Source organism: Sorghum bicolor, chromosome 4, assembly GCF_000003195.3.
Source record: "Sorghum bicolor cultivar BTx623 chromosome 4, Sorghum_bicolor_NCBIv3, whole genome shotgun sequence".
NCBI lineage: Eukaryota > Viridiplantae > Streptophyta > Magnoliopsida > Poales > Poaceae > Sorghum > Sorghum bicolor.
In genome coordinates this window covers 66,487,612-66,500,505 of record NC_012873.2, presented here as the reverse complement: position 1 = coordinate 66,500,505, position 12,894 = coordinate 66,487,612, and the positions used below count along the sequence as shown (strand labels likewise).

General features: G+C 45.2%; 2 protein-coding genes across 2 annotated transcripts; one reads left to right on the top strand and one right to left on the bottom strand.

Annotated features, from left to right (window-relative positions):
* On the top strand, positions 5,789-8,409 carry LOC8056391 (transmembrane 9 superfamily member 11). Its single transcript, XM_002454669.2, has one exon. It carries the CDS (start codon positions 6,089-6,091, stop codon positions 8,072-8,074), a length of 1,986 nt encoding a protein of 661 aa, XP_002454714.2. The 5' UTR covers positions 5,789-6,088; the 3' UTR covers positions 8,075-8,409.
* Positions 10,981-12,534, bottom strand: LOC8084646 (translation initiation factor IF-2). The gene has a single exon (XM_002452939.2). It carries the CDS (start codon positions 12,378-12,380, stop codon positions 11,742-11,744), a length of 639 nt encoding a protein of 212 aa, XP_002452984.1. The 5' UTR covers positions 12,381-12,534; the 3' UTR covers positions 10,981-11,741.

Below are 12,894 nucleotides of genomic sequence, written 5' to 3'. Positions count from 1 at the left end.
AAGCATCAGACTTTTCTTCGCGTGCCGCCACCCGCCCGCGACTGTTGCCTTCTACTTTTGCAGTGTTTACTGTTCCGTTTTAACGGGTTTCCATGTTTTCCATTTTATGCTTTATACTGTAATATTCCGAATTTCAACTTCTTTTTGGAAATGAGTCACAACTATTTTCACGATAACTGATAATTATAACTGATGTTCTGAAGTTCAAATTTATCCTAAAATAACTGATGCTTTCGAGTGAAACATGAACTTATTCGTTTAAAATTATCTACAAATCTACTAACTATTCAATAAAAAATTAATAAATTTTTACTTGTCGATCAAGCTGATGGGTCGTAGTGACCATTCAAATAACTAACTAATAACTAACTATTTAGTAGTATTTTCTTCACAACAAATCAATCAATAGTAATTTTTGTCATAACTTATTAGCCATTGATACATGCTTTCGTGTTTATTTGTCCCGGGAACGATGGCAAACATTGTGCGCATGTGTCATTAGCGATCACCTGTCATATTGTTTGAAGTTGTCAGTCATAGCAGTGTCTTTCTTTCAAAATATAAAATTAGCATACAATACTTTCAGACCTTGTTTACTTCCAAATTTTTTTGCAAAATAGAAATAGTAGCACTTTTGTTTGTATTTGACAAATATTGTCCAATTATAGACTAACTAAGCTTAAAAAATTCGTCTCGTCAATTCCGATCAAACTGTGCAATTAGTTTTTATTTTCATCTATATTTAATACTCTATACATACGTCTAAAGATTCGATGTGACGGAGAATCTGAAAAATTTTACAAAATTTTTGGGTAACTAGACAAGGCCTCAGTCATATCTTTTCAGTCAAAGGAACAGGATGTATAAATTTAAGACTAATAATACAACTGGTTTGTTGCCTGTAAGGTTTTTTTATCCTTCTCTCAACCCACTCATATAGTAGGGGCTCTTCACTATTAATACATAACTCACTTGTCTCTCTCATAGAGTTTTTTAGTTCTTATGCCCAAACCAGCGGTAAACTTACAATCCATTTCTCCTCTCTCTCTCCTTCATTCTCTTCTTCATCTTAACATTTAGTCAACTTACAACCTGTTAGTATACTTACTCTAATATATTTTTAGAAACTTAAAACATCAGTTATTTGAGATGAAGAGAGTATGTGTAATGCTCTGAGATTTTACAAAGATTTTAAGGTTTGTTTAGATCCCATGTAACTAAAATTAGTTGCTAAAGTTAGCGAGGATCTTGTTTGGGTCATCAACTAATAAGTTAGTTATGCCTTATCTACCACAAAGCTAGTAAATACTTTAGCTATTAGCCGTTTTCATCCCGACTAAGGTCATATTTAAATGCAAAGTGTTTTTGAAGTATTGAAGAAACACTATGGTTTTACAAAATATTTTAGTCCTTAAAAGCTACTAGGTGTTTAGATGTAACAAATCTTATAGTCTCTATAACTATGATTTTATTAAAACTGTAGTCTTTTAAAGTTTTAGAAACACCACTTATGACCTCTTCTTTTCTAAACCACGATTTTGTGTCTATTTATTAGCTTATAAAACCACAATTTCATGATACAGTTTTAAAAATCCGCACGATACAAACAGAGGATTCACACATCTAAACTATTAGCTATGTTAGGTAGGAGAAATTAACTAATAGCTAACAATTAGATGAGTAGTAAGTAAGATATTTTTTCTAGAAAAGATGGGTTAGCTAACTTTTGCAGCTACCTATTAGTTGCATGAATAGGTCATTAACTAATAGTTAGTTGGAAGGATCCTAAACAAGGACTTAAAATACAAGTAGCGACTTTACTTTTTTTTCTTATTTTATTCTTTCTCTCATGAGATTACTTGAATCCTAGCTGATTTTTGTGCCAGCTGATGAAGTTGTCAGCTGTCGGGCAACATGGGAAGCTTTGATTTGGTTAGCACGAAAACGACAAAAAGAGTCATGTGATGGTTTCGGTGAGTTTTTTTCCTAGTGCCTTTGCAAGTATTATGATCGAGAACTTTATGGTTTAGTGATAAATGACATACTTCCTCCGTCCTTGAGAAAATATCACTATGAGATACGTATTGATCAAAGTTTCTTATATTTGATTAGGTTTGTAAAAAATATTAACAATAATTGTCTCTCTAAATAAGTTTACTATGAAAAATATATCAATGATTCATCAAATAACACTAATTATGCATTACGAATAATAATATTTTCTTAAATATTTGACCAAAGTTAAAAAAATATTTAACTTTTTTCAAAAGTGAGAATACCGCTTTTTGTAGGACGAAAAGAGTATAATAGTTGCTATAAGTTGCCTCTCACCCAGTCACCTGAACTTACTCAATTGTTATGGTCCATTTGAAATATACTCGCTCTGTGTTTAAATCGTAAGTTGTTCTAGCTTTTTTAAGACATTATCTTTTCTCAGTATCTAAATATGCATTATGTTTAAATATATACTCCCTTCATTTTAAATCTTAAGATGTTTCGTCTTTTCAAAATATGTTATGTATGTAGAACAAATAAAGCGAGTTATAAATTTATAATTTGGAATTGAGGGAGTGATAAAAGCTACGTATCTAGAAAATCTTAAATAATTACCTCCACTGAGTATAATGGATGTGTGCAGTGATTCTCTCCCAGTTCATCTCTCTTACATGGTAAACTCGTTCACATTTTGAGTCCCTCGTACTTAGCAAGGACCTATATCACATTTATAGATAGACATAGGCGAGCTACTCTAAGAATGCGACTTATATGAGCGAATAAAGGGACGTGATATAAGCTGTATCGACGTAAAACCTTTCTAGTAAAGCGGTAAAAACATTTATCTAAGAAGCTGTATAAATAAAGCAAAAATACATTTAAAGCAAGCTGGCTTGATCTAATCTTTATGATTTAGTACAAATAAGTGCTGTCTGCAGTGGGAAAAATGTGTCCAAAACATTGTGTTGTAAAGAAACATGTCGTTTGGCAACCATCACTAGTCACTACCGTGCCTACTCTAAACGAGAAGGGGGAAAAACAGAAGGTTGCCTAAGCGGCTGAGGCGAGGCCCATTCGGATGGGGCAGCGAGCACGCCGTGGCCCGTGGGCGGTGGGCGAGAGGGAACAATTGGCCGGGACGGGTCACAGCTCTCGAAATTTGGACCTCGGGCAACCAGCGAAGCCCGGCCCTCACGCCGCGACGCTGTCCAGCGCGCCGTGCGCGGAAGCCCAGCCACGGACGCTGGCCGCGGTGCCAGAACGGCGGTGTCGGTGGGCGGCGCCCGCGGTCCGGTCCGCGGCTCTCGTTCTCGTCTCCAACGGCGTTGGTCCGGGACGGGACGGGTCATCTCGTACAGTACTGAGTTTGGCTTTTGCCCGATCAGGGAAAAGGTTTACAGACTAAAGCCTTGTTCAGTTTGCAAAAATTTTTGGATTTCGACACTGTAGTATTTTCGTTTTTATTTAACAAACATTGTCCAATCATAGAGTAACTAGGCTTAAAAGATTCGTCTCGCGATTTACAGATGAACTGTGCAATTAGTTTTTGTTTTCATGTATATTTAATGTACCATGCATGTGCCGCAAGATTCGATGTGATGGAGAATCTTGAAAATTTTTGGAACTAAGGCCTTGTTTACTTCACCCGAAAACCAAAAAGTTTTCAAGATTCCCTGTCACATCAAATCTTGTGGCACATGCATGAAACATTAAATATAGACGAAAACAAAAACTAATTACACAGTTTAGCTGTAAATCACGAGACGGATCTTTTGATCCTAGTTACTCTATAAATGGATAATATTTATCACAAACAAAATTACAGTACCGAAAATATTTCACTTTACGGAACTAAACAAGGCCTAAACAAAGCCTAACTGTCGGGCCCTCTAGAGTCCAGCGTGTCATGGAGGTGCCTTGTTGAGGAGACGTCGGCGTCGAGTGTGCTCAGCAAAGTCAGCAGCACCATGGAAGTAGAAGAATCACTGTTGATGCAGACACAAGGAACACTGACGCCTGACGGAGACGGAGGAACACCCACCATGCGACGGCAGGGGACGGCGGCTGGCATATAATACAATGTTTACTTCCACCCAAAATTTTTCAAGATTCTCCGTCACATCGAATCTTTAGACACATGTATGGAGTATTAAATATAAACAAAAATAAAACTAATTGCACAGTTTGATCGAAATTTACGAGACGAATCTTTTAAGCCTAGTTAGTTCATGATTGGACAATAATTAACACAAACGAACAAAAATACTACAGTGCCGTGAAAAAAATTCGCCCAAAAACTAAACAAGGCCCAACCCCGACACGGCGGCAAGGCAACCATCTCCAAGTCACCAGGCAATGGCCCAAGGGTTTGAAAACTTGGACACATGCCGAGTGGAGCCAAAGGGTAGGGGTCTGTCAACAAATAATCTTGTCTTACGTGCGACCAAGCAGTAAGCTCGTGGAGTCATGGCTTCGTGGAGTTGACCCAGACTTTAGTATGGATCTCGATCACGACAATGAGACACCTCGGATCTGAAAATTGGAGCGGAGAGCACCGCCCAAACCTTTCCTTGGACTTTAGGGTTCTGCAGTGGGGTTTATGTACAATTACAAGGCTTAGGCCCTGTTTAGTTCCCCACTAAAAAAATTTTCATCCATTTCATCGAATCTTTGGACACATGCATGGAACACTAAATGTAAATAAAAAAAACTAATTACACAATTTGGTTGAGAATCACGAGACGAATCTTTTAAATCTAGTTAGTCCATGATTAGCCTTAAGTGCTACAGTAACCCACATGTGCTAATGACATATTAATTATGCTTAATAGATTTGTCCTGCAGTTTCCAGACGAGCTATGTAATTTGTTTTTTTATTAGTCTCTAAAAACCCGTCCCGACATCGTTCTGACACATCCGATGTGACACCCAAAAAATTTTCATCAGCAATCTAAACAGGGCCTTAATTACCCTTGTAAAATTCCATTTTCGAAAACAGAAGCCTAATGATTAATGATACATACTCCTCTGAAATGAAATGGCTTACATGTCTCGCGGATTATATATCATGAAGTTTGATTGTTTTTCCCTTTTAAAAGCTTTATCTAAATACAAAGCTCGGTTAGTTACATTCTTTGTGGCGGAACATGCTTGATTGGTTTCAAATCTATAGCCGTAGTCAACAAGGCTTTCAAATTTGACGATGTTAATTTTTTTCGCTAGTAGGTGATGTACCCGTCGAAGCTGAGGAACCTATGATAACTTTGTCAACCTCAAGATCTGCTGACTCGACAATTCGAATATGCTCATGGAGATATGATTTGTACATGTGTTTACAGGCGTGTGTGTGCTTGTATACATAGAATTTACAATTATGTGTCTGAATGTATTAAAAAGACATGTGTGATTTTAAAAAAACAAATAAATTATGAAACTCTCTTGGTCCAACAACATATTCAACAATATAAGGTAGCACTAGTTCTAAGTTTAAAAATATATAGATAAGAAAGCTTGCAACAAGCAACATTGAATCTCATGCTCTGTGATAGAGATATGTCATGGAATGTACGAGGCTCTCTTTAATCCATGCTAATCTCTTTCTTTTTACACTATTTAATAATAACTGAAAAAAAATCAATTCAGCCAGCTCCAAGCTACTATACATCATTAAAAACATATTGTAACAATCATCAAAGGTAGAAACTTTCATGTTTCCTCCTCCACAAAGGCCGAAAGCCCCCACGGTATTATCAGCAAAACCCCTAGCAGAGGGGCAACGCCGGGAATTCACAACCGAAGAAGCTTCGACACCCAAAATCCTCCCCGTTCCTTCCTTCCCTCTTTCCCAGTCCCAGAGTCCCCTAGCACCAGCGATGAACGCCGTATAAACCACACCACGGCCCCCGCTTTCTCCCCCGTGTGATTTCGTCCCCGCCCGCCCCGCCCCCCACCAGATCTGCTCCGCCGCCACCGACACCCCCTCCTCGCCTGCTCCTCGCCGGAGCAGGGCCGGGCGCCACAACCGACCCATCGCCCACCGCAGATCCTACTGCAGCGGGGCCCAGATCCGCGCGCCCCCCGTCGATCCAGATCCATGGCCCGCCCCGGCGTGCTCCTCCTCGTCGCCGTCGCGGCGGCCGCGCTGCTCGCGGCCGCGGTGCCGGGCACCCAAGGGTTCTACCTCCCGGGGAGCTACCCGCACAAATACAACCCCGGGGACTACCTCAACGTGAAGGTGAACTCGCTCACTTCCATCGACACCGAGATGCCCTTCAGCTACTACAGCCTCCCCTTCTGCGAGCCCCAAGACGGGGTCAAGGACAGCGCCGAGAACCTCGGCGAGCTCCTCATGGGCGACCGCATCGAGAACTCGCCCTACCGCTTCCGCATGTACACCAACGAGTCCGACGTCTTCCTCTGCCGCTCCGCGCCGCTGGGCGCCGACGCCTTCGCGCTCCTCAAGAAGCGCATCGACGAGATGTACCAGGTCAACCTCATCCTCGACAACCTCCCCGCCATCCGCTACACCAGGAAGGACGACTACCTCATGCGCTGGACGGGGTACCCCGTCGGGATCCGCGTCGGCGTCGACTACTACGTCTTCAACCACCTCCAGTTCACCGTCCTCGTCCACAAGTACGAGGACGCCAATGTCGCGCGCGTCATGGGAGCCGCTGACGCCACCGACGCCATCCCGTCCGGGGCCAAGGACGCCGCGTCCTCCCCTGGCTGGATGGTGGTCGGGTTCGAGGTCGTGCCCTGCAGCATCAAGCACAACCCGGAGGACGTCAAGTCGCGCAAGATGTACGACCAGTACCCCAACAAGATCAAGTGCGACCCGACTACTGTGTCCATGAGCATCAAGGAGAACGAGCCCATTGTCTACACCTACGAGGTGAACTTCGTGGAGAGCGATATCAAGTGGCCCTCCAGGTGGGATGCCTACCTCAAGATGGAGGGGGCCAAGGTGCACTGGTTCTCCATTCTCAACTCCCTCATGGTGATTGCCTTCCTTGCTGGTATTGTGTTTGTCATTCTGCTGAGGACTGTGAGGCGTGATCTCACCAAGTATGAGGAGCTTGACAGTGAGGCGCAGGCGCAGATGAATGAGGAGCTGTCTGGGTGGAAGCTTGTGGTCAGTGATGTGTTCCGTGCACCAAGCAACCCGATGCTGCTCTGTGTCATGGTTGGGGACGGTGTTCAGATCCTCGGGATGGCGGTCGTGACCATTCTCTTTGCTGCACTCGGGTTTATGTCCCCAGCCTCCCGGGGAACCCTGATCACTGGCATGCTGTTCTTCTATCTGGTCCTTGGAATCCTAGCTGGATACGCTGGGGTTCGTGTATGGAAGACGATCAAGTGCGGGGATCACTCTGGGTGGGTGGGTGTTTCATGGCGGGTGGCCTGCTTCTTCCCCGGCATTGCATTCCTGATCCTGACCACACTCAACTTCCTGTTGTGGGGAAGCCACAGCACTGGTGCCATCCCCTTCTCATTGTTCGTTGTGCTGCTTCTGCTCTGGTTCTGCATCTCGGTGCCGCTCACGCTTGTTGGTGGGTTCCTTGGTGCCAAGGCGCCACATATTGAGTACCCTGTCCGCACGAACCAGATCCCTCGTGAAATCCCTCCTCAGAAGTACCCATCCTGGTTGTTGGTTCTTGGTGCTGGCACACTGCCCTTCGGCACCCTATTCATCGAGCTCTTCTTCATCATGTCAAGCATATGGATGGGCCGTGTGTACTATGTCTTTGGATTCCTCTTCATTGTCTTGCTGCTGCTGGTTATTGTCTGCGCTGAGGTTTCCCTGGTTCTGACTTACATGCACCTGTGCGTTGAGGATTGGAAGTGGTGGTGGAAGTCATTCTTCTCATCAGGATCAGTGGCAATCTACATTTTCTTGTACTCCATCAACTATCTCGTTTTTGACCTCAAAAGCCTGAGTGGACCAGTGTCTGCGACCCTCTACATTGGTTACTCGCTCTTCATGGTGATTGCTATCATGCTGGCAACTGGCACAGTTGGGTTTATTTCTTCATTCTGCTTTGTCCACTATCTTTTCGCATCGGTGAAAGCAGATTAAGTTTCTTCCTGCTGAGGTTTGAAATTACTCAATTGAGAGGTGAGCAGAATGGACACTGAAAAGTTTGTAGTCACAAATCTTAGTTCATGTCATCTTTTGGTATACAAAAGCCTGAATAACTATTGTAAGGGCTACTAGGATTCATCAATGGATTTATGGAGAGGTGTTAGCAGCTTGCTCGATGTAATAGATTGAATTGCTTTATTCACATGTGGCGTTACTATAATTGTTTAGACTCCCATTACTATATCTCAATATGTATGCTTAGGACCATATCTGCTTCAACTTATGTTCATTGACATTTTCCCTGAATGTTAGATCCAGTTATCACCGCCTGCTAATAGATCCTTGCAACTCACATAATTTCTGTTAACCTATGGTTTATTTTGACCAAGTTTACTTAATCTGCTTATGAATATGTATGTGCTGAGTGAAGTATCACGGCACTGGTTTTGAGCACCTCACAACATGCAGTCTTAGGTAGTTTTGTCCATCTTGTTCGTTAGGCAACTTTCATCTAACTTATTATTACCTGTATTTAAGATTACCCAATTATATCAGAGCCTGATAGCCTTGTGATCAAAGTAACCGTGCTTTTTTTTTTCCTACTCTTTTCTAAACCCTTTAATCACTGCAAACAATAATTTCATAGTGCTTATGTATAACTGTTGTTAATCAACTCTTTCCTAGTCAGTAATTTGTCTATGCCCTTAGCTTCAAACCAAACAGAACAATAACCCAACTGTTCTTCAATTTCACAGCCTTAATAGTGTCTGCTGGTGTATCCCGTTGTAATCTAGAGTTGTCTAGTTTGTTTGGGTTTGTTTTGTTTTGTTCCTTGATAGATGGTCTAGCATTCTAGTTTCTGCATTTTGCTTTGCTAATGGAGCACAGAATTGATGCATCTGGCTGTTTCCTTAAGAGTCCCATGTGTCAGGTTGCTAGAATGCGGAGGTTTTCTCCTGCGGTCCTGCCACAGCAACTTGTTTGTAAAGATTGTATTGTACGTGTTTGTGGGCTGTCGATGATGTTTTTTCCTCGGTGAATTTGGCAGGGGATTGCTTCGTGTATTCTAGGGATCGCTGTCTTGCTTTCTGAATCTTGTGTGTGATGCACACCGTCGGCACACACCACAGGCTTTGGGTCAACTTTTGACCTAGACAGATGCTCTCACGGATCTGTGGACCGTGGGTTGTAGTGATCTTTTCTTTATATACACATCAAAGACGATGCATTTTTAACTGTAAAAGTCACCGAGTTCTTCTCCATATTCTTGAGATGAGATTTTCAGAGTTTTTCGGACTAGCATGGTTGATTCTCGATTCGAGCTCCATGGTTTGGCCTGCAAGATGGACTACGATAGTACAGTACTCTGGTAGTCTGATTAGTAAGCTCTTCAAGGTTCACGCTGCTGACCCTCTGGTGAAGTTCCAAATCCACTAGAAATCCTTGTAGAATAGTCAAGTACCCCGTTTCAAAGGGGTACCCGTTGAAAATCGTTTCAACAAATCCATCCAAAAAGTTAAAAAGTTTCGAACAGGGCCAGTACTGTCTCTAATAGGTCCTGCAGAAATGCCTCCATGGCGTGGTTCTCCTTTCATTGCTCTTGCTCGGGAGTAAAACCTTGTTTTGATCATGTTGGAATTGTGCATGGCAAACGCCGACGACCGTTTAGGTACTCGTCTGTATTTTGAGACATTATTGTATAATAAAATCGGCACCCTAGAAGAATCTTCATGGGTTCAGGAGGTTAAAAAGTTCCGTTAACTCCCGTCAGTTGGTCACTGACGACGCACGAGATGTCAATTGGTTGGAGTAACGAATTAGCCATTCGTTTTCATTGACGTAGATATAGTATATCTATCGCTTTCGAAAACTAATAACTCGGGGCGATTGATTCTCGCTCAGCACCAGCTCAACGCACCCAACCGACCTAACAAGAGGTCGGCCGGCTGCCCAACAAGATGGTTTTGGTTCCATTCGTTTGCTCCTCATCGTAAGGCCATTTGCCCCCGTCTCCCAGCCACCACAAGAGTGGCAACGACATCCACCCATCTGATGGCCTAACAACCGCAGTAACGACACGTACAGCGCCGTATGAGTATGAGGTCGCCAGTCTCCCGCTTGCTGACGAAACAAGGCCTTGTTTAGCATTTTCGTTTATTTATAGCAAATATCATTTAATTATGGACTAACTAGACTTAAAAGATTCATATCGCAATTTACAGACAAACTGTGTAGTTAGTTTTTATTTTTTATTATATTTAATACTTATTGTATGTGCCGCAAGATTCGAGAGAATCTTGCAAAATATTTGGTTTTTGAGATGAACTTAACAAGGCCCAAGATTGAAAGCTCCGAGGGTTATTACTTCTTTTTCTTCAGTATTCCAGCAGCGTCCGGCTTACGGAGTCAAAATTGACTGAGCACAGCACGGCGAGCCGGCGAAAGCTTCAGCGGTGGGTCAACAACCAGCAGGTCAGAGTCTGCAAAGGAAGCTCCTAGACTACGCACGTTCAACCGCTCCAGAGAAGAATACTTCAACCTGCACGCAACCAGTTTGGTGCAGGTGGCCATCACGTATAGAGCTGTGTATGTGTTCGTGCCATTCCAGTTTGGTGCAGTTTAGGTTCTCGCCTCGAAACGTTAAAAGTTCAGAACTTCAATCGGAAGAGTTTGGCCTTCAAACAATGGTCTTGGGTAGAAGAGTTTGGCCTTCAATCCACGCAGTCTTGTGTTAGCTGAGTCTTAAACAGTAAACTAGAAGGTTTATGTTCAATCCACGCAAACTCTTGTTCAAGTCTGAAACAGTAATATAGAAGGAAGACATCTCCCCAGCTTCAAGCAAGAGAGACACATAAAGATAAGAGATGTTAACCATTCCTGATCAGAGGCACCAACACAGATTTTCCATACCTAAATTTACCACTCATATATATATATAGTAGTATATCACAGCTAAGCTGATAATAGATACAAACTTGACATCTTACATAAGAGAAGAACCTTCACCTGACCTACTAAACATCACATAACTTTAGTTCATGACTCACCTAACACAAAACTCACACAGATCAAACGCACACCAAACCTTAGATTATTGCAACGATAAACTACCCTGAATTATAATCAGGTCGTCTACTTAAGATCACCTAAACCAAACAGCTATTTCAGACACTAATTTAATCCATCCCCTGAACCAAACACCACCACCACCATCACTAGAACACCTAGAAGCCAAGCTCCAAGCTACTGTAGAACCAAGCAGCCAACAGCTAGCTACCCAATCTAGCAGCCATCCTTCCTTTCTTACTCATAGTTATTCTTCTAACCTAGAGACATCAGCTTTCCATTGAAGCGAACCGAACTGCAAGCGATATGTGAACCTAACCGAAGTCCGCCACCAAATCCAACCACCGGAAGCCCGTTGGCCAACCTTTCCTCTGAAAAAATACCGGAAGAGGTTGATCGGAACGGTTACCGGGAGATGTGATCTGATCCGATCCGGAGAAGCTAGCTTTCCATCGGATCCAACAACCGCCCATCAGGCGCCAACCATCCATAGATCAAGGAACCACCGGAGACGAGGGAGGAAGAGTAGAAGAGACGAAGCCGAAGGGGTGAACGAAGTAGTAGACAGAGGCTGGTCGAGAGAACGTCAGCCGTGTCAGGCGAGCTCGCCGATGCGGAGGAGGCACCGGAGGCCCCGGGTGGCCTCGGACTCCGCGCGCCGGAGGAAGAAGGCGGGCATGGGGAGTGAACTCGGCTCGGGCGCCGCGGCAGAAAACGCCGGGCCGGCGTACACGGCCGCGCTGGATGCGGCGGGGGCGGACACCATCCTCTTCGTCGGCACCACGGCGGGCGCCTGTGGCCCGATCCGGCCAGTGGAGCAGAGAACGCGCTGGTCAACCGCCGCGGCTAGCGCCACGGGGGGCACGGCCAAAACCGGCGCGGGAGCGGGAGCCGGCGGCTCCTCGCCGCGCTTGAGGATCCGGACCTCCTCCATGACAAGCCGCTGCTTGGACTTCTCCTTGGTGGGGGACGGCTGCTTCCGCGACGAAGCAGCCGGCCTGGCCGGCGGCGAGCGGCGGCCGGGCGCCACGGGCGCCTTAGCGGGCGTCACGGCCTTCTGCACCGCCGCAGGCTTCGTCGAGGCTATGGGCGCCGCGGCCCTAGCGGGAGGCGAGGACGCGGCCGCCGGCTTAGGGCTCCGGCGCCGGCGCGGCTTCGCCGGGGACGGGGTGTACGCGTCGAGATGCATACGGTTGTTGAGCGCGTCGTGGGATCTGAGAACCGCCGTGGCCATGGCCGCCGGGTCGGTGTCGCTATTGAAGGAAGATTCGCGAGGGCGGGGCTGCTGCCTGGCTAACCCTAAGCGGAGGGAGGGGAACAGAGGCGCGGGGGCGGAGGGGGAGAGAGATGGAGAAAGCAAACGCGAGACGGGACGAACGGGTCGCGGTGGAGCGGGTTATATGGACCGGAGCGGGCGAGGTGGGGTTGCGTTGCGTGCTTGGCTAGAATTTTTCTTTTTTTGTTTTATTTATTTTCACATGATGATGATGATGATGAGAAAAGGAAATCGATTTTTTTTTTCTTCGGCTGGGTCGTCGGGCAGCGACGTGCGAGCGAGATCTTTTTTGGTTTGTGCGTGGCGGGGAGGGGAGCCGTCGGATGCGAAGGGACGGGCCGGCTGCGGATGCCGTGCCCGACGCGTTCGGGGTAGGCCCGGCGTCTGGCACCGCCCGCCTTTGTTGAGCGGGGCCCGCATGCGGCCTCGTGTGTGACTCATCGGTGTGATCGGCATGGGCGGCCTCGATTAT